The 22,609-nt window shown below is 44.0% G+C and overlaps 1 protein-coding gene across 8 annotated transcripts in view; it reads right to left on the reverse strand.

Moving 5' to 3' along the window:
* Nucleotides 1-1,850: 1,850 nt before the first annotated feature.
* The window catches only part of specc1la (sperm antigen with calponin homology and coiled-coil domains 1-like a), a 520,876-nt gene continuing 500,117 nt past the window's right edge, over nucleotides 1,851-22,609 (reverse strand). For all 8 annotated transcript variants that reach the window (XM_072499675.1, XM_072499732.1, XM_072499723.1 and 5 more), the window contains exons 15-16: nucleotides 17,229-17,288; nucleotides 1,851-7,549 (exon numbers count right to left, since the gene is read on the reverse strand). In XM_072499675.1, the coding sequence (XP_072355776.1) occupies nucleotides 7,460-7,549; nucleotides 17,229-17,288 (150 nt within the window). In that variant the 3' untranslated portion in view covers nucleotides 1,851-7,459. The remainder of the gene's footprint in view (nucleotides 7,550-17,228; nucleotides 17,289-22,609) is intronic.

The following is a 22,609-nucleotide window of genomic DNA, read 5'->3' on the forward strand; positions in this document are numbered from 1 at the left end:
GTACAATTCTGCTGCTGATGGCCCACGGCATCTCAAGGATGCCCGTTCTTGAGTTGCTATATCTGTTTGAAGTGGATCTATCCCATTTAGCACAGTGGTAGTGCCACCCAACAATGTGAAGAAGGGACTTTTGTCTCTACAAGGACAACATATTGGTCACTCCTACCAATACTGTCATGGACAGATGCATCTGTGATAGGCAGTTTGGTGATGATGAGGCCTCTTGTTGGTTCCCCCAGCAGCTGCCACAGTTCCAGTTTAGCAGGTTTGACTTTTAGGGCCCGGCCAGCTTGGTTAGTGGTGGTGCTACACAGCCACTCTTGGTGATGGACATTGAAGTCCCCCACCCAGAGTACATCCTCCATCCTTGCCACCCTCAGTACTTCCTCCAAGTGGTGATCAACATGGAGGAGTACTGATTCATCAGCTGAGGGGGGACAGTATGTGGTAATCAGCAGGTTTCCTTGCCCATGTTTGACCTGATACCATGAAATGTAACGGTGTCTAGAGCCGATGCTAAGAACTCACAGGATAACTCCCTGCCAACTGTATACCACTGTGCTGCCATGTCTACTGGGTCTGTCCTGCCAGTGAGACAGGGCATACCCAGGGATGGTTGTGTCTGAAACGCTGTCCATAACATAAGATTCTCTGAGAATGACTATGGCTGTTGTATGCCTAATCCGTGGGACATCCCTCCCAATTTTATCACAGGCCCCCTGTTAATGGCAAGGAGGATTTTTGCAGGCTTCGATGTTGTCATTTTTGGTGCCTAGGTTGATGCCAGGTGGTCTTTCGGGTTTCATTGATTTTTGAAAACTTTGTAGCAGTTTGATGCAGAGTGACTTACCAGGCCATTTCAGACGGTAGTAAAGAGTCAACCACATTGATGTGGGTCTGGAGTCACATGTTAACCAGACCAGATAAGGATGGCAGATTTCCCTCCCTAAAGGATATTCGTGAACAAGTTGGGTTTTTACGACAATCGGAATGATTCCATGGTGACTATTGCCAAGGCCAGTTTCTAATTCCAGACTTATTAACTGAGTTTAAATTCCAACAGTTGCAATGTCTCCAGAGCATTAGTCTGGGCTTCTGCATTACAGGTGACATTACCACTATACCACCGCCTCTAGCACACTGCTGTTAGCTGAGGATCAAGCCCTAGGGAAAAATAGGAGCTGAAATTCATTGTCAGGGGGAGAGTTTTGAAGACGTTTTGAAGGAATTTGCTTTGTTTGACTCTTGTGCAGTAGAAATTATGATATAGTACCATAGATCAGTGCAGAAGGAGGCCATCCGATCCAATGAGTCTGCACCGGCCCCTGGAAAGAGCACTCCATCCAAGCCCACACCCCATCCCCGCAGCCCAGTAATCCCACCCAACCCAACCTTTTTGGCAATTTAGCATGGCCAATCCACCTAATCTGCACATTTTTGGACTGTAGAAGGAAACCGGAGCACCCGGAGGAAACCCAGGCATACATGGGGTGAAAGTGCAAACGCCACACAGACAGTGACCCAAGCCGGGAACCGCACCTGGGACCCTGGAGCTGTGAAGCAACTGTGCTAACCACTGTGCTACCCATATAAACCATGGACGTTTGTGCTTCATTATTTAAATTTTGGATTTCTTTTGTTAAAAGTTATTGCCCACCTCAACAGAGATCATAACAGAATTAAACACAAAAAAAAATCATTATGGAGCAGTAATGTGTGGTCCCAACTGCAGTATAACAATGTAGTTGCAAAATATTTTGATGTAAGCAAAAAGGATTCCGGTTAAATAATGAGATTCGATAAGGTGCAAATGTACAACCCAGATGTAAGTAACACACAGCAATACTTGATTCTTTTATATTGGTGGTTTAGTGTTCTCCACTTTATGTTTACATAAAAAAAACTAATTGAATATTTGCAAAACAAATGAAGGCAAGATATGCAAGATTATCGATACATTCTCCAATAAACAGATTACGAAACATTTCAATGATGCTCGTCTCATTGAACACAAGTTTTGCACAGGCTGCACTGCGTGACTTGGATAATGAGAATGATTCATTAGCAACCAAACTCCCACACTTTCGTGTCTGAGGGTAACAACAGGGCTAAGAATCTCAAATTAAAACAAAATACAATTAAAATGCAGCAGAATTGAACAGAGAAGCAACAGGGGGACATCTCAGTTACAGGACCTGGAAAAGAGGGTCATGTGGCTTAACCTGCCTCTCCCACTGCCAGAGATGCTGTCTGTATTCCTCCTCACAGGCCTACAGTTTTAACACAGTAAAACATGAGGAAAAGAGATTGCTTTCCTTCATGTTTGGGGGGACTGGGCAACAAGAGAAAATTGCCATATCAGAGAATGTGCCACAGGAATCAGATTACTAAAATTTTTCACTGTGCCATATAAGCATCTAGTTGGGACAGCATAATTCACTTTGATTTTTGTATCCTGTTGATGGGTATGGGGTAGAACAGTGGGGATAGGCAGAGTTTTACAAACATTTACATTCATCATCAAAGGCAGCAATTACTATGAAACTACTGGCACCTTTCGGTAAAGAAAACATCCAAGTTCACCATGAATGAGACAGGAACCAGTGCAAACCTTCCACATTGTTCTGCGTCAGCAATTGCAAGGTCAAGCACAAGAGTGGCCGGGGAATCAGCAGAGTCACTGAGCCACCCTGGCCCACGGAGGGAGAGGGCCTATTATTTTGGGAAGAATAAAGTGGTGGAAATAAGGGATTGCCGCAGGAAGTTGCAGCCCTCAAAGTTGCACGTTATTACTGAATTAGTTGTAGATGAGGAAATGCTACCATGGGACAGAGAGGCCAAGGAAGTGAATACTGGGATGTGTCCTGGATCTCCCCGTTATGTGTTACTGAATTAATTACCTTATACTAATGCCAACGCCAGTGGGCTTCACGCAACACCAAGCCAAAATTGTCAGATTTGGCAAAACTGTTAACTGGCTTTAAATAAAACATGGCAGCTTCCTAATCACTGCGGCTGGCCACCAGGACAACAAGAATGTTGCTCTCTCTCTGAACACGGTGTCTCTCCCCACACTCCGAAAGCTGGCTCAGGTGAAATCACCTGGCTCACAAACACAGGTGAATAACAATCTGCTGCCAATGAAACTAATACTGAGGGGATTCATTTCATGAAGCTGTGGTCCCCACAACATTCAACTTACACTCATCCTATACTAGGAAGACTTAAACCTGTGTTCCTACTCTGTCTGGGAGTGGTTTCTGGTTAGAGAGAGGTATATAGATAAGTGGGGAGAAAGAGAAAGGAGGGGAAGGGAAAGGGACGAGGGGGTGAAAGAGGAGGTTGAGGGAGGAGGGAGATAGAGAGAGAGACACTATGAGAGAGGGAGTAAGAGTGAGATAGAGAGGGTAAGATAGACAGCCTGGTAGAAAAAAGGGCCAGATTGGGCCAGGCTTATAGAATCTTGTCAATTGCTAGCCTTGGCAACGCTGGCATTTATCTCTGCTGTTGCCACATTGAGTACCAGTTGCTGTAGCCCAGTAAATAAATGGTTTTGTGGAGTTTGAATGCGTGTGCACATTATCTGATCTGTAACTTAATAGAAAATAAAAGTAGGGAACGCATAGAAAGGACAAGATGTCCTTACAGGACAGACATGCTGCCAAAGTACTATAGAGATGGTGTTGCTGTACATGCACATAACAACACTGATCAGAGAAGGAAGTAGATCATAGCCTCAGGCAGCCAGTGCCACCAATGTCAGCTTCATTATGACCAAAAGAGATGAGAGAAAGGGAAAATTGAAGCAGTGAGAAAGGAAATCACGTTCCAGACTGTCCATGTACCCCAGTTGAATCAAAAAGCGCAATCTTGACCTCCACTTCTTGAGTTTATTAGTTACTCAGGCTAAATGCAGTGGTGGGTGGAGTTGTACCTACTGAAAATAAAAGTCCCTCAATTTGGCATCCATTATAAGGCTTCTACATGGAACCAGCTGCAATAAACAGATTACTCGAGTGAGATTAAACACACAGTGAAAGGGTTGGTTCATGACATCTCGTGTAATTTCGGGGCTGGGGGTGAGAGGGTAGTGGGTTCCTTGTTCTGGGTGTAATCTCAACATCCAACTGAACGTTAAAAACTAAACAACATTTTAATTACTGAATGAAAAGAAAATTGGGCCTTCCTCACACAAGCTATGGAATACTTTGGTCTCCTAATGTTACACTTCCCAGGGCAAGGGTTTGTGAACCAGAATCCAGAAAACGGCCCTGTGTCACACAGCGAATCAAACATCTATCTACACTGGATACTGTCACATTTCACTGGCAACTGTGAGAACATTAGCAGAAGTAGTAAACAAATTAATAGAAACAAAATACATAATTTTCTACTAAGCATGCTGTACCTATAAGGCACACACTACTGATACCATGCAAATAATACAAATAATGCCAATTGAATAATGAACAGCGCTTCTTTGTTATACATTCAGTAAAATAGAACCTGCATCAATCGGAAACCACCGATTTAGATCGAGAGCAGCCGTACTGAACATAAAACATAAATAAGGAATGGACACACTGCTGAGTTACGATTTTACACCATGTTACCTTCTGAAGGGCAACTAGGGATAGGCAATAAATTCTGGCCTAACCAGCGACATCCACATCTCGTAAATGAATTTAAAAAAAACTATTACAATATGAATTGTGAAATACTAAAGAAGTAACAGAGATAATGTTAGGCACATTGCACTGTGATAAGGCCATTTAGTATAATGTGGAGTTGTGATAGCCAGTCAAAATATTATTGAGTGCCTCAAAGGCCAACCACACAGAGAACTTTCACACAGAAACTAGGGGGTCAATAATATAAACCCAGCAGCAAAATAGTGTATATAATAAATAGCATCAACCCCATTGAAAATAAATCACTCAGGTTGTTAGAAGCCAGCCAAGTAATGTTAAGGACAGCCTCTGCTACTGTGGAGATTGGACAGTACGGAGAGTCACTATGAATTCTGACTTTTATATCAATTGGCCTGTCTAAAACTTCCAAAAAAAAACATGTTTCTTACAAAATTTGTAAAATATTAATAGTTTCAGAAATGACAGACTTCATTTTGGATCAATGAACAAAGTTGGGACTGTTTTCCTTAGTGAAGAAAAAGGTCAAGATAAGATTTGATAGGTGTTCAAAATCATGAGGGGTAAGGGTAGGTTGGGAGAAATTGTTCCCATTGGTTGAAAGATCGCGAATGAGGCGGCATGGATGAGATGAATGGCAAAGGAACCAATGGTAACCTAAGAAAAAGCTTCTTTTTACACAATGAGTGGTGAGGATATGAAATGCATTGCCTGAGGATGTGTCGGATGCAGGTTCAATCGTGACTTTCGAAAGGGAGTTGGATAAGGTAATCATTTGCAGGACTATGAGGAAAAGTCAGAGGAGTGGGACTAACTTAGTCTCTTTGATAGAATGGCCCCTTCTGTGCTGTAACCATTCTATTATTCTACTAAAGAGATGAATATCACTAGCTGGGAGAGTGACTGAACAAGATGGTGTGGAGGAGCTACACTAATATTCGGCATCGATGTGAAGTGATGAAAGTTATGACGTGAAGCCAACCATGAAAACATCCTACCAGTTACATGAGCCATTCAGGCAGGGGTTCATCAGGATCAGGGCCCTGATAGGCCTCTACTAGTTAGACAGTATATTTATAGAATAATTAATATCCAAACAAAGAATGAGGAAATGCTAAAAGCACACAATAATATGAAATAACAGGGAGCATTTTCAGATCAGTCTCTTCATCAGAATTGAAGGTGAGCAACTGAAATATTTATCCTTTCAAATACTGATGAACCAGCAGTATATTTTCAGAATTCATATTGTATTTTAATCACTAAAGCTATCTGGTTGTAACAGTAACGAAGCAGCACTCAAACTGAGGGAAATAGAAAAGAATTGAAATTCTTTGCGAGTCTCCCTTATCCATCATTCCCTCTGATTCCTTGATTAATTTCTGACTTTGTAGAACATGTTAAATACTGTCAAGGTCTATCCAGTTCTCGTATCCCATCAAACGCTCCCAGGCATTAGACAGTACAGGTTAGACAGAGTAAAGTTTCCCCCGTGGTCATGTCAAACACTCCCAGAGTAGGAACTGCAAATCAGTCTTTACACTGTTCCAAGAAACTGACTCAGATCTGATCTGACATCAGGAATCTTTCTTGCATAAGGAATGTTTTTCCTCTTCCCACACCAGCCATTGTGAGCAGGTTATGGGCAGTTTGTGCTTTTGATTTGTGCTTACCAGCAATGGATTCTGACATGTTACCAGTGGGACAATTTAAAAATAAAATTGTCAGAAAGGAGTAACTTTATTGCTTTAAACACTGCGTTTTAAACGGAACGGTGATGGATCACACGGAAGGACTGCTTTTGAGTAGCTGTGGAAGCTGATCCATTGTGGACACTGTGTGAACAGGGACAGTTCAAACTGAAGCACGTATAATGACTCTTTACCAACATTACTCCTGAACCAGCTCTGACAGATTTTCAAAGGCTCATGATGTTAATACTCAAAAAAATTAAAAACTCTATGAACAGAAACAAAAAATGTGACCATTTTTTGTAACTGGGCAATATTCTAAATAGGGGCAGTTGTTAAAGATATTTGCTTTGTAACAGAGGACACTTCACTGCATCAGTCTGGTTGGATTCAACCTCAAGCACCCCGGGAAAGAAATATTCTCCAACTCATTTTACTATTTGATCCTTTAGGGAAATCTTTCTATAAACTCATATTATTAATTATATTGCAGAAAGCAAGTGGACTATTCAGGGAACTGGTCTCAGAGTTAAATACTAGTGCAACAAGTATTGTATACAGTCCTTCAGGCCCCATCCACGTGGTCTATTTTGGCAATCCCACAGCCATCATTTGAGGTTTCATTGTCACCTGAAGGCTTTATAACGGAAACGGTTGTTTCTAAAGACTGATACTGGTAGATCCTCACGTGTAATTAGCGAGTGAACTACATCAAGGTGAGTGCTGTAAACATGGTGCCTTACTTTTACAAAAATGCTTTGCATTTCCTCTCAGAGCTTGGGATAGTCTTTACAGTCTAGCTTGGACTGATACTTCATTTCCCTTCAATTAGAAGACGTGTGACTGAGCAGTTCAGCATTGCAGAAAGACAGCAATAGCAGTCAGAAGTGGAGCTCGAACAGCATTCAGATCACTCAGGTGCACACTTCTTTACTGGACGGAAGGATTACTGAAACAGGAAAATGTTCTTTTGCAAAGTGATGCTATTCGGAGGCCCATGGGTTGCTATGGTGAGGCAGTGTGTTTCAGCACAGGGTTGTAACATGACGGGCAGCATTGGCATGTCCTCCCAACTGTTGCTCTGCAAACACTTTCTGTAATGGTTCGAGGAGGGAGATGTCAAGTTTCAAAGTACTTGTATATAGCAGTTACGTACTGCATCAGACTCTGCCAGTCTGGCCGTTCTGTGCTCACCATTTCATTGATGTCCTAGGGAGGGAGACACAACAAAAACATATAAGACTGAGAATTTATTAGCGGGAATTTAATTCCAAGTTTCCCCACAAGATCATTTTTGTTGCAGACTCTCCCCATCAGTAGAATATTACAGCACTTAATATCCCTATAAAACAGTAAAACCGGATATGAACAAAGGTAAACACAGGCAGAATAGATACTAAAATGATATTAGAAAGATACTGATACTGAACACCACCAGTAATGATGAATAATCAGCCTTCCCAGTGCTAGCATTCTCGTCAACTTCCATTCGACAGACTTGAGCACAAAATCTAAGCAGACACTCCGAGTGCAATACTGAGGGAGAGCTGCACTGTTGGGAGGATTCAGAGGGACTTTATGCTTCCCCTCTGTAAAAGATCCAATTACACATTGGGGTGCTCGGAGTCTTGCATAAATTAGCTGTCCTTTTCTTGCTACAACAACTACACTTCAAAAGGTTTCTTGCTGATCACAGAGCCCACTCGGCTAAACTAAGTTCCTCCTAGCTGTTCCTGAAGACCACCGAGCATGTACACCGCACACCATGGCTGTTATTACTGAGCGGCCCTGCCTCTGTGAAGACCACTGGTTCATTTGCAAACAATTAGATGGAGGAGGGATGGTGTGAATTCTTTCTATTTCATACACGGGAAGCCGGATTCCACTTTGTGGGCGCGATCGAGCAGTCTGGTCACGCCCAACTCCGTGACGGAACCCGTTGTGAGATCCAATGGGATCCCACAAGACGTTGCCACCTGGATCTCGCATAACATATTTAAATGAGCCATTAGACACCCCCAAATGGAGGAGTGGGGAGGCCTGAAAAGGGGGGCCCTCAGCTATCCCGCAGTGGGGTGTCCTCACTTTATAAAAATAAATTTAGAGTACCCAATTCATTTTTTCCAATTAAGGGGCAATTTAGCGTCCCCAATCCACCTAGCTTGCATATCTTTGGGTTGTGGGGACGAAACCCATGCAAACATGGGGAGAATGTGCAAACTCCACACGGACCTAGAGCCGGGATCGAACCTGGGATCTCAGCGCTGTGAGGCAGCAATGCTAACCACTGCACCACCGTGCTGCCCCGGGGGTGTCCTGACTTGTTTGGGGGGGGGGGTGCGGAGTAATGTGCATGTGAGCGGGGGGGTGACACTGTCCGTTGGTAGAGGGCTTGTGGGGTCCTCAAGCTCATTTACAGATCGGAGCACCCTTTCAAAATTGGGGCCCGATCTTGGAGGAGCCAGTCTTGCCAACTGATACTATAATCCTCAAAGGAATCTGATCCTATAACTTACTACACGGTCATGGTCAGCTTGTGGACTCAATGTCTTCTTTTGTCATTTGTAACTTTGGTCTCAGCCTTGAAGAAAATGGAATCCTATTGGAACCATAGAATCCCTACAGTGCAGGAGGCCATTTAGCCCATCGAGTCTGCACTGAACTTCCGAAAGAGCACCCCACGCAGGCCCATGCCCCCGCCGCATCCTCGCAACCCCACCCAACCTGCACATCCCTGGACACTAAGGGGCAATTTAGAATGGCCAATCCACCTAACCCGCACATCTTTGGACTGTGGGGGGAAATCAGAGAACCCGAAGAAACCCACGCAGACACGGGGAGAATGTGTAGACTCCACAGTCACCCAAGGCCAGAATTGAACCCGGGTCCCTGGCACTGTGAGGCAGCAGTGGTAACCACTGTGCCACCGTGCTGCCCTACGTGGCAAGCACATGGATCAGAATCTCCTTCTTCCAGATATATTTTACTGCTGACATCATCAGGAGGTACTGCAGTACTTTCAGTAGCAATGCGGATAACATTGGCACCAAAATCAGGCCTGCATGGCAGTCACTCGATTGAAATCACTTGTTAAAATTAGTCATTTTCCCAGATGGAGTTTGACAATCTCATGACCTAAAGCCTTTCCATCAATGGATTAAGTCAAATGGAACTGGTAAAAACAAGTATTTCCCATTTAGCAAATTGACTGAGATTACAACCCCACTTACCTTCTTTGCAAAACTGATTTAATCGGTACAGTTTGCGCCTGTCATTGCAGGGAGTCATAATAATGGGTTGGCCAACCACTTAAATGGTCCAAACGTTTGCCCAGCAATAGGGTAAGGTGGCACCTTTACTAGAATTGCAATTAATGCTGGGAGAGGCACTTCCCTGACACCTTCTCTGGTCAGCAGAGTGCCTTCTCTTGTAAGCAATTACTGATTATCAGTGATTTTTGTGCATACATTAACTTTTGTAAAAATAAATTTAGAGTACCCAATTTAATTTTTCCAATTAAAGTGCAATTTAGTGAGGCCAATCCACCTACCCTGCACATCTTTGGGTTGTGGGGGCGAAACCCACACAAACACGGGGAGAATGTGCAAACTCCACACAGACAGTGACCCAGTGCTGGGATCGAACCTGGGACCTCGGCGCCGCAAGGCAGCAGTGCCAACCACTGCACCACCGTGCTGCCCCTGTGCCTACATTAACTTGCTGTTGACGCTTCAAATTGCTGCATCATTCACATTAATGCCTTTTGTTAAGTTCCACATCTTTGAGAGTTTTGCAATGTTGAAAAGCAGCATCAATCTTTTTGCAAATATCTATTATAACGAAGGATCCATCATATTCAACACAACTCTTGGATTCTGCCTTTGATACAAACAAGTCAACTGGCACTGAATAAACACAAGCAAGCTCAAGTACTTTGGTGAACTACTCACATTGTATACAACTCAGAAGGTGGGAAACTATTTCCTAAGCTTTTTTGAAAAATATAAACAAAATAATCAAAGTCCTGCTGCCCAGCACAGAAGGTAATTTGAGATTCCTCTCATCCACCAATCAATAAGGAATATACCTTCCAACTGTCTGAAGTGGATTCTTTACATGAATTGACCATTCCAGTGCAGCTGTCAACTTGCAGTTTGGTTGTTCTGCTAAGATTTATGTAGCATTTCATCGATCATTATGTGATTCCTTTCAGAGTCCATTACTGAAAGGATTTTCAGGGCGGTGTTCATAACCATAATGCTCGTGTTTTAACACGTCTCTCAGCTCATCATTAGCAAATTCTCCTCCATCACTGGCGTCAGAAACTGGCGCCCCAAGTCTGTTCCTATCCATTTCTCAAAGGAATTTTTTCTTTATATTGCATTGTATGCCTGTTGCAGTCATTAAACAAATCAGGTCAAGATATTCAGATTATTTCTCTGCTAAAGCAGTGATTAGGCAGGCTGTGATGTCACTCATGGGAGGGACTCGCTGGGTGTTTGAGTTTTGTTTTCAGCCCTGCCCTGCGTGTTTTTAGTTTCATTTGGGGCTGGTTTAGCACAAGGCTAAATCGCTGGCTTTGAAAGCAGACCAAGGCAGGCCAGCAGCACGGTTCAATTCCCGTACCAGCCTCCCCGAACAGGCGCCAGAATGTGGCGACTAGGGGCTTTTCACAGTAACTTCATTTGAAGCCTACTTGTGACAATAAGCAATTTTCATTTCATTTAATTTCATTTCTGCTCTTGTTTCTGAGGAAAGGAGATGTGTTTTTCAAATTACTTCTGAAAGCTTTGTGAGTAATTCTGTAAGGCACTAGTGTTAATTTTATTAATAAGTGGCATTTGACCGGTGTGAGAGAATGTGGCTCAATTGAACTTTTAGAAGTAGATGGGAAAGTGAGATCAAAGACCTTTCTTTCTTTTTTTTTAGAATTGTTTAACCTGTTAATTGAAAAGCTATTTTTCCTTGGATATCAATAGGGTTAATCCTATGTTAATAATAAAGTTTGTTTTAATGTTAAAAAAACCCCTAGTTGTCAGTGGAATCACTCTGGAGCAAAATATAGTTTTCTCACAGTTTATAAATTGAAAACTCGTTGGGGGTCTCGCCTGGTTTCCTAATATAAATTGGGGTCTGGTCCGGCTACCGTAGCAATATGTATAGCACTACCGTAGGATGACTAAATCTGGTTGCCATGTCTATAAATGTAAAATGAAACTATATCTGTCTTTGTCCCGTACTTTAAGATCCATGGCAACTACCTCATTAAGTCACATGCCAATGGAAGACCCACAATAGGATGTGGCAATGTCCTCCGCTACTTGATATACATTTTATAGTTTGCACTAATTCCTTTGATGAACCTAGTCTGCTCCACATCCACCACACCTGCATCCTTTAGCAGGACTTTTAATCTTTGACAAGAAGGGTGAACTAATTGTCAGTGTAGTTTTAGACAATATGCTTTTTTTCTCTCGGATTCTTATCACCTGACGGGTTAATACTTCATTCACATAGAGTAGAAACATCAGGGGAGAACAATAATGCCTGATTCGGTAAACTGCAGATCCACTGACTTTCCAAAAACAATTTCTTTATCATGTTCCATGTCCAATTTCATTTGTGCTTTTTCCATAGATGGCTTACATTACCGTAAAGGTATCTCACAGGAGAGGCTATGGGTGCTATTTAACAAAACAAAAATGCCCCGCTATTAGAGGGGACTTTGTTTTCTTTGGGGGCCTCCGCAGACAACACTCCCCTGAGGCCACACTTAGGTTATTTCCTGCATAGGAAGAGGTTGGGGCGCCAATTTAAAATGCTGCCCCAATATCTCAACCCTCACTGCTGCCTCCGGACCCAATGCTCCAACATACCGATTAGAGGGTCCTCAAGCCCCCCCTCATCCCACCTCATAAGGCCAAGGCACCCCCAGACCCGATCCCAGGCATGGAAAACCTGCCAGGGTGCCCAGATGGCACTGTCATGATACCCAGGGGTCAGTGCCAAGGTGGCATCAGGGGCGCCAGGGTATCACCCTGCCCAGAGCCTGACCACCTAGGGGGCCTCCAATTGCCTGTACAGTTAAGTGCTGCACTGTTGAATGTTAAACTGAAGCTGCATCTGCCCTCTCAAGCAAACACAAAAGTCCCGCAGCATGATCTGAAGAGCAGAAAAATTGACTAGGTGTCCTTGTCAATATTTATCCCTCATCCAATATCATAAAATATTATGCACTTTACTATTTGTGCATACAGGCGGCTGTATTTCCTAAATTGTAATAGTGATTTAAAGTTTTTCTTTAGCTGTGGAGCATATACAAGACCATAAGACATAGGAGCAGAATTAGGCCATTCGGTCCATCGAGTTTGCTCCGCCATTCAATCACGGCTGATATCGGGGCCGGTTTAGCTCAATTGGCTAGACAGCTGGTTTGTGATGCAAATCAAGGCCAAGTGCGCGGGTTCAATTCCCGTGCGGCTGAGGTTATTCATGAAGGCTCTGCCTTCTAAACCTTGCCCCACGCCGGAGGTGTGGTGATCCTCCGGATCCTCAAAGGAGAAAGCAGCCTATGGTCATCTGGTACTAAGGCAACTTTATTGGCGGTACGGTAGCACAGTAGTTAGCACTGTTGCTTCACAGCGCCAGGGACCCAGATCCGATGCCCGGTTTGGGTCACTGTCTGCGCGGAGTCTGCATGTTCTCCCTGTGTCTGCGTGGGTTTCCTCTGGGTGATCCAGTTTCCTCCCACAAGTCCCGAAAGACGTGCTTGTTAGGTAATTTGGACATTCTGAATTCTTCCTCTGTACTCGAACAGGAGCCGGAATGTGGCGACTAGGGGATTTTCACAGTAACTTCACTGCAGTGTTAATGTAAGCCCACTTGTGACACTAATAAAGATTATTAGGATTATTATTATCCTGAGGTCATGAAAGGCACTATATAAATGCAAGACATGTCTAGTCTTTAAATCACATCTGACCCCATATATCATCAAATAGGATTCAACCATCACCGCATAGTTGGGCCTTTCTTGACGATTATCAAACTAGATGGGGACGTGCGTCATATCTTCACCAATGTGTGCCCTCGCGAGCGTGACAAATGTTCTTGAGGACAAATACAAAACATGTCCCCTGGTGTTGACAGTCCGCACTAACTAAATGATTTGGTGGACTATGTGATTTGCACACTGGTGATGACCATGTTTTATGAAGCAGGAATAGGAGGAATCTTCGGCTCCAGCCAGCAGTGGGTATCATGGTGGCTGATGGCAATTAACTTGGTGTTAATGAAAAAATCAGTTTCTAGCTGGCGGAAAAACAGTTTTGTTCTTCTGATTTTCAAGGTGGATTGCGTTTCCCACTGAGTAATGTCGGGAAACCAATTTGCATTCATTAGCATCTTATGAATGCTCATCAAAAGGCTAAATTGCTGGAATCACATACCCTCTCTCCAAATTACGTGCTCTGCTATCTGTGAATTAGAATAGTTTGCTATCCAGCTGCATACAAATGGCGTGCACCTGGCGAGCTTCACTTCATCCACAATTCGAGAGGTCAGTCAAGCTGCTTGTGCCTTCCTTTTACACAGTCACTGAGATATATTGGGTCCTGTAGCACAAACTATACCAAGGCTTGACATGGGAGACGTGGCCATAGGGGAGGGCGGACGGAGGCACAACTGGGGGGGCGGGGGGGGGGGGGGGGGCGGAAATCTATTAGAGACTGTCCTGGCACTGTCTAGGCCAGATTAGAGGACTCTGCATGGCATGAAAAGGCCTCTTTGGATAGCGAGAGTCATACACAGAATGCTGTGTCAGGCACGATCAGTCACCTAAGGGATTCCTGGAGATTAGAGCCATAGTATTGGGAGACAGAGTGCAGAGTTACAGTCAAGTGAGGCATCTGGAGTCTGTAGATGGCAATTTTATTAATTTTTAAAGGATGTGGGCTTCACTGGCTGGGCCAGCATTGATTACCCATCCCTAAGTGCTCGAGAAGGTGGTAGTCGTCAGTACTATTGCCGGAATTTTGTCAGGGCCCAAAGCCTTTGCAGTATCCAGTGCCCTCAGCTGTTTCTTAAAATCATATGGGGTGAAGTGGCTGAAGATTGGCATCTCTGATGCTGGGAGCCTCTGGAGGAAATCGAGATGAATCATTCACTCGATCCTTCTGTTGCGAATGCTTCAGCCTTGTCTTTTGCACAGGTGTGTTGGACTCCTCCATAATTGAAGATGGAGATATTTGTGGAGCCTCCTCCTCCAATTTTTAATTGTCCACCATTCGTGACTGGATGTGGCAGGACTACAGAGCTTAGATCTGATCCAGTTGGTCGTAGGATCGCTTAGCTCTATCACCTGCTGCTTATGTTGTTTGGCCTGCAAGTAGTCCTGTCTTGTAGCTTCACCAGGCTGACACCTCATTTTTAGGAGTGTCTGATGCACTCTTGGCATACCCTTCTGCACTCTTCATTGAACTAGGGTTGTTGCCCTGCCATGGTGGTAAAGGGAGAATTGGAGATATGCCGGGCCAAAAGCTTATAGATTGCAGGTGATGACAATTCTTTTATTTTTTTTATTAAACATTTTTTTTTTTTAAAAAAGAGTACCCAATTATTTTTTCCAATTAAGGGGCAATTTAGCACCTATCCTGCACATCTTTTGGGTTGAGGGGGCGAAACCCATGCAGACACGGGGAGAATGTGCAAACTCCACATGGACAATGACCCAGGGCCGGGATTCGAATCCAAGTCCTCAGCGCCGTATGCAGCAATTCTAACCACTGTGCCACCGTGATGCCCCCCCAGGTGACTACAATTCTGCTGCTGCTGATGGCCCAGCGCCTCAAGTATGCCCAGTCTTGAGTCGCTAGATCTGTTCGAAGTCTATCCCATTTAGCTCGGTGGTTGTGCCACACAACACGATAGAGGATTATCTCAATGTGAAGACGGGACTTGGTCTCCACAAGGACAGTACAGTGGTCACTCCTATCGATACTGTTATGGATAGATGCACCTGCAGCAGGCAGGTTGGTGATGATGAGGATTTTCCATGTATGTTTTTCCATCTTGCTAGTTCCCTTACCACCTGCCGCAGACCCAGTCTAGCAGTTATGTCCTTTAGGACTCGGCCAACTCAGTCAGTAGTAGTGCTACCGAGCCAGTCTTGGTGGTGAACACTGAAATCCCGATCCAGAGTATATTCTGCACTGTTACCACCCTCAGTGCATCCTCCAAGTGGTGTGCAGCATGGAGGAGTACTGATTCCTCAGCTGATGGTGGATGATATGTGCTAATCAGCAGGAGGTTTACTTGCCCATGAGGTATGATTCTGTGAGTATGATTATGTCAGGCTGTTGCTTGACTAGTCTGTGAGACAGCTCTCCCAATTTTGGTACAAGCCCCCAGATGTTGGTAAAGGAGGACTTTGCAGGGTTGACAGGGCTGGATTTGCCTTCATCATTTCTAGTACCTAGCTGAGTGGTCTGTCAAGTTTCTTTTCTTTTTATTGACTTTATAGCAGTTTGATATAAGTGTTTTGCTAGGCCATTTCAAAGTCAACCACACTCTGGAGTCACATGTAGGCCAGACCAGATGAGGACTGCAGATTTCCTTCCCTAAAGGAAGGACCAGGAAGGACATTAGTGAACCAGTTATGATTTTGACAGCTGAGTTTTTTGTATGACAATGGTTTCATGGTCATTAGATTTTTAATTCCAGATATTTATTGGATTTAATTTCTGCCGTGGCAGGATTCAAACGCGGGTCCTCAGAGTATTACCCTGGGTCTCTGGATCACCAGTCCAGTGACAATACCATTACACCACTGCTACCCCTGTACTTCATCTCCGCAGCTCCTGACCTAGAGAGTGAATGTCTGTCTGGGTGTAATTTGAGTATTCCACCGCTAGGGCCTTTGGCTCAATGAAGGGATGGAAGGGTGGCGACTTCCTGCCTACCCCAGCATGCGATTCGCAGAGCTCTTCGCTGATGCATAATTAATGAACTGAAAAGCGAAGATCACATCTGTCCAGTCGTCCAGCTGCCAGCAGCAATCACAGACTTTCCTGCCCGTCACCGGACTTAATCTCCAGTACTGGAACATTCTGCCAGGTGATTCTGTATTCATTAAATAAACAAATTGTCTGTTGTACCTAGATGGAAGCAAGTTCAGACTGGCCAGGACGGAGACTACTAGATTGCAGTGGGCGGTGATGTGGGAGACGATCCTAGAGTAAGGCCGGGCTGGATTCAAACCCAAGTCCTAGATATGAAAGCTTAGTGAGTAGATTCATGGGAATTGCAGGATTATTTTATTGATTTTCAGTAACAGTGCCCTTCCTGAAATCAACTCACGTTTGACATACCCAGGCTACAAACACACATGACCATAGCACGATGCATAGACTGGATCTAAACTGTTAACTGTGGCACTGGTTGGATACCAACAAAAAGTTTTGATTTTGTAAGTTCTCTTGAGTTGTAAACAGTTCCAGCAGTTTATTTCCACACTAATAAAACAAACAATAGCCTTTAATGGAAGAAACATTTAAATAACATCTGGTATTTCAGCAAACTCTCAATAGTCTGAAAATGAAATACTCAGGGTGCCTGAACACTGGGAACTGGAAGTGGCTCTGACTCGTGCACAGTCCTGCCAATGTTTAAACCAGAGATAAAAATCTGTACAAGGAAGAAAAGCGATTTAAATATAGAAAGCCGAACAATTCCTAAAAATGTGAGAGACTTCCGGGAATGTAAAGTTACATTAACAAGTGAATAATGGAAAGCAGAAAGGAAGTGACTTATTCTGTGACTTAGAATTAGGAGCTGAGCATTTAGTGTGAGTGTTTTATTTAAAGGTTGAGTGTTTTATTTAAAGGTTTACCAGTGTGGACTTGATGCCAACGCTTTCAGCTGCCTGGAAGGCGAGAGAGAAATTTCTTCGCTGCAAGAAAAAAAGGAAACAAGAAATTAGAGACCTGTTAAAAGAAATCCATAGAACATTACCATCTACTAATCCTAAACCTATAGATGGATCTTCAAATGGTGAGGTATTTGTTAATACAGATCTCCCTGTGGTATAGATGAGAGGTGCCTATCAGAGCACCCACCAGGCCTTAAAACCTGGACCTTTTGGGAAATGTATTGTCTATATTTATTCCTCAAAATCCTGGTTACCACATTTTGAGATAAACTTGAGCTAAACCAGCCACCATTGGGTAGATTCCCAGCTTTTCATGAGACATAAAGCTGCTGGTGCGGATCAGCTACTTGAAAAAATGGTTCTCCTCCTGTAAAGGCAGTAGTTATTAAGGTCAATATGGAATTAGCAGCAGCAATGCAAACATTAGTGCTCCAGCTATGAATGATCACACCTCCTTTCCTGAACTCATATTCCATCTGAAACATGTACTCCCCCTATTACTTGGTGTATCCCGAATTGTCCCCATCTTGCTCTTTCCTATACTACCTGCTTGACCTGCCTGTTTTTGACTTGGCTAAGGTGGTGATCACACACTTCAGTGGAACAATTATATGTCAGGTGAGAAATCTGGCCTGTGGCGACTGCCATGGCACACATTGGCTCCACCATTAGGTGGAGGCTGATATTGGCCCGGTGTAATTCTCTCTCAACCCCAACCTGGCTTCCATTGCCACTGGGCAGTACCTTTCCCTTGAACATAGGTACACCCCATGTATGGAATTATAAACAGTGATTCAATGACCAATTTTCAATTCAAACATAAACAGAGGACGGGTCATTGGCCATTTAACCCCTCTAGCCTGTTCATTATTAAGATCATGGCTGACCTGTGACTTAACTCTTTACCCCAACCTAATACAGTCAGCTCCTGTTGTTCACGGGGGTTCCACAAAAACCTCATGAAGGGTGAAATAGCGGTTGGTGAACTTGCAGCATGTGCAGAGATAGTGCATGCTTTCTACTTGGGAAAGACATTGGAAAAGTGAGTGTTTAACAGGAGAATCTAAATCGCAATGTGTGAAGTTTTGGTGTACATAAGTATTCACACAGATATACAAATTTGTGCTGGAGGGGGTCATGAATGACAGAGGTCGACTACTTTGGTGAACAAAAGTCCATATATCTTGGGATTTAAATTTAACAATTGATCTAGCATCAACTACCATCTGTGGAAGAGTGTTCCAAAACTCTTCCATCCTTTATATGTCTAAGTGTTTCCTCATTTCATTCACAAAGGTCTAGTTCTCATTGGCTCCTAGTCTTAGACTCCCTGACCAGCAGAAATACTTTATCTATTCTACTTGTTCCTCTTAACATTTTGAAAGTCACCCAGGACTACAATCCTAATTTGCTTAATCACTCCTTGTAATTCAACCCATGGGGTCCAGCTGTGGTCTAACCTGGGCTGTAGCATAAATTTTATCCCCTTGTAATCTAACCCTCTAGATAGAAAGGCTAGCATTCCACTAGCCTTTTAAACTATTTTCTGTCTTTTCATATTTTAATAATTTGTGTACATGGACCCCTTTTCTAACATGTCAGCATATAGTAAATATTGTGTTCTACCCTGTTTAGGTCCAAAGTGGATGACCTCACATTCAGCTACATTGAAATTTATTTGCCACAGTGTTTGACTCATTCACTTATCAATATCTATTTGTAACCTTATCTTTCATCTACACTGCTTACAAAACTGTATTTTTGTGTCATTGATAAACTTGGATAGATGGTTTTCTAGCCATTCAGCTATGTCATTAATGAATACAATTAATAGCTGAGGTTCCAAAATAGATCCTTGCAGGACACCAACAGTTGAGCTGTCTATCCGACATCAGAATCAAGGTGTCTGGATTCTTTCTGAATCTCCACCCTGCAAAACTCAAAGGATCTAGCTGACCCAGAGGTGAGTATGGCGAGTAAGCAGCAATTCTACAAGTGGCCTGGAAGATATAGAAACCGAGGGCACCAGGCAAACAGCAAGCATAACTAGGTTCATCATTCACAGATGGGGCAGAAGGGACATCATGTGTTGCCATGGACAGGTATCCATGGTGGCACCAGGATGGCTCCCTTGAGGATTTAACTAGAAAGAAAGCTTGTTCCCAGTGCTTGGAAGGAGACAGACATGAGGATGGGTGCTGGAAGGAAATGGTGATGGAAGTCAGAGGCTGGGGAGTTACCAGGAGGAGAAGAGTTCAAGTGTAGAAAATGATTCAATGGCTGGATAAAATCTGGAAACGTTAGTGTCCAGTGACATCAGGTGGCAGGTCTCGAACTTTGTATACGCCAGCATGCGAAGGAGCTGAGGACAGAGCACCCATAGTTCTAACATTGTCAGATTAAGTAGCCAGCTTCATCACTGAGATGGTGAACAGTAAACAAAAGGCATCACTGCACAATGAATGCCATGTTGGAATAGGTGGGATAAGGTAGGCAGCTCAAAAATCATTGTCTGTTCATCCTACAGTAAAAGTGTATAACTCTCAGGAACTGTCTCGGATAGGTATGCTGGATCCCTGCACTCCTACCAAGTCCTGGAAATCACAAGGGTACTTTTGTGACAAGCTGTGGGTGATGAGGAGATGAGAGGCTGTGAAGGGCAGGGTCATTTGTTAGTTCAATCTTCACGTGAAGGGCATGGTGCACATTCCTGCCGAATGAGCATTGTGGTCATACAACCGCCAACATTTCCTGGGTTGCTTCGGCAGAGGCACCTGTTGAGTAACCTGATTTGTCGCCACCTACTTGTGTTTCTCAAAGGTAGCGAAGAGGAGTAAAGTATTCCAGCCGAGTCAACAATGCCCTTCAGAGGCAGCACTGACACATTATTTCTCCTGTCTTTCCACCAGTGCAGGCACACCTGGCCTCAAAACAAGTTTAGAAGAAAGCACTGGAGTGGTACTGTCGCTGAATTAAAAGTGCTCCAAAATCTTTGTCAATTGTTGTAAACACCTATTTGAATCACGAATGTCCTTTGGGGAAGGAAATCTGTTGTTCTTAGGCCTGACCTGCATGTGCCTTCAATGTGGTTGAATCGTAAATGCTCTCTGAAATGGCTTAGCAAACTACTCAGTTCAAGGGCAATTGCCACGGTGCCCATCCCATGAATGAATAGAAGAAAAACTGGGTGAGTATCAAATCCCGGGAGAGGAGGAAGTGAGTGAGACAGTCAGATGGGAAGAGACCCCCTTGGAGGACAGAGAACAGATATAACTATGCTCCGCAGGATGAGGACACTGGACCTCTGGTGATGCATACAAGGAAGCTTTTTCTGGTATGTGCTGACAATAGACAGCTCCATAAAGTGCATGTGTTGCTCCATTAAGAGAGTGGCCAACCTCTCGGACAGAAAGAGTGAGGCTCTCCGTAGTACTGACTGCTTAGTGTTGCTGATGACAGAGATGCATGGTGTGGACGTCATCAGTGTTCCAGCCAGTTGCCTTATCCAGCCTGCAAGGGCACGGTGAAAGGTCTGAGGCAGTCAAAGAGTATGATGAGGGGGCCGCCACACCATCTCTTACCATCTTAGACCCTCCAACTCAGGAACGATCCATGTCACAAAGACCATTAACAGTCTTTATCCTATTGTTCCTTATTCTGAGCTAATTACCTGTTGCATTCTTATGTTTGGATGCTCTGTCCCTTCCTGTCACACTTTGGTTATCATTACCTGGATCTCTACCCTGCACCAGTGCCATGTCTTTTCTCTTTAACTTTCCAAATCGCCCCTCAAATAAATCCTGCCCCACTATTTAGTTTAAAGCATTCTCTGCAACCCTAGTTATACGATTCACCAGGATGCAGCACTGTTCAGGTGAAGGGCATCCCAATGGTACAGCTCCTTTTTGATCCAGGACTGGTGCCAGTGCCCCATGAATCAAAACCCATTTCTCCAACACCAATCTTTGAGCCATGCATTCAACTCTCCGACCTTATTTAGCCTGTGTTAACTTGCTTGTGACTCCGGTAGCAATCGGGAGATTATCTTTATGGTTTTGCTTTTTAATTTGTCCCCCTGCTGCTCATAGAACTATTTCCCTGTTTCTTTATGTTGTTTGTATTCATGTGGACCATAACAAGTGGATTCTTCCCACTTCAGCCTAAGGAGATGTCCTTTACCCTGGCACTGAGCAGGTCATTGCCTTCAGGACTGATATGCTTGGCTGTAGTGAACAGTTTCTATCCACCTAACCATACTAGCCCCCAATAAAACTACATCCCTTAAATCTTTTGCCATTTGAAAGGCCCCCTCACCACAGTTCCATGGTTAATTTGCGTATGGTCCCTGAAATCCGTTCTCGTCCACGCAGGTTGCAAGAATATGCAGCCTGGTAGCCCTGGGCAGCGCGGTAGCATTGTGGATAGCACAATTGCTTCACAGCTCCAGGGTCCCAGGTTCAATTCCGGCTTGGGTCACTGTCTGTGCGGAGTCTGCACATCCTCCCCGTGTGTGCGTGGGTTTCCTCCGGGTGCTCCGGTTTCCTCCCACAGTCCAAGGATGTGCAGGTTAGGTGGATTGGCCATGCTAAATTGCCCTTTGTGTCCAAAATTGCCCTTAGTGTTGTGTGGGGTTACTGGATTATGGGGATAGGGTGGAGGTGTGGACCTTGGGTAGGGTGCTCTTTCCAAGAGCCGGTGCAGACTCGATGGGCCGAGTGGCCTCCTTCTGCACTGTAAATTCTATAAAATATCAAACCTGTTGGACAGCTGCAAGAGCTGAGGTTCCTCCATTGTCACATTCTGGGTCAACATGGCAACCTCACTCGCAGTCATACTCTACTATCCATGACCACTAACCAAAGGTGAAGAATCCAAACTAAGGGGTGTGATTGTCCACTGGAACAAAGTGTCCAGGTAGCTTTCGCTCTGCCTAATACATCGCAGTGTCTGAAGCTCAGACTCCAGCTCACTGACTCTGAGCTAAAGCTCCTCAAGCTGCAGATACGTCTTGCAGATGTAGCTGCCATTGATCACATTGGCATCCACTAGCTCCCACATACTGCTGCACGTCACCTGTCCTGCCATCTATATTGCCTTTTATTCAATGGTTTCAACCTTACTAATATCTCATAATTATCTGTAGACTATAATATGGAGCTTAATCAGTTGGGCTATAAATGCTATGCAATACTTATATCTCTCCTGTACCAGGTTAAACCACTGTCTCAGCTTACAGGGAAAAATACTTAATACCCACCAATCAATCACCAATCTGTCCACCTAATGAGTGTGTCTGGGCTTCAGATTTCAGATGACACCATCCATGGCTTCCCCTCTTTCAC

This window comes from Scyliorhinus torazame, chromosome 1 (genome assembly GCF_047496885.1).
Source record: "Scyliorhinus torazame isolate Kashiwa2021f chromosome 1, sScyTor2.1, whole genome shotgun sequence".
In the NCBI taxonomy this organism is placed as follows: domain Eukaryota; kingdom Metazoa; phylum Chordata; class Chondrichthyes; order Carcharhiniformes; family Scyliorhinidae; genus Scyliorhinus; species Scyliorhinus torazame.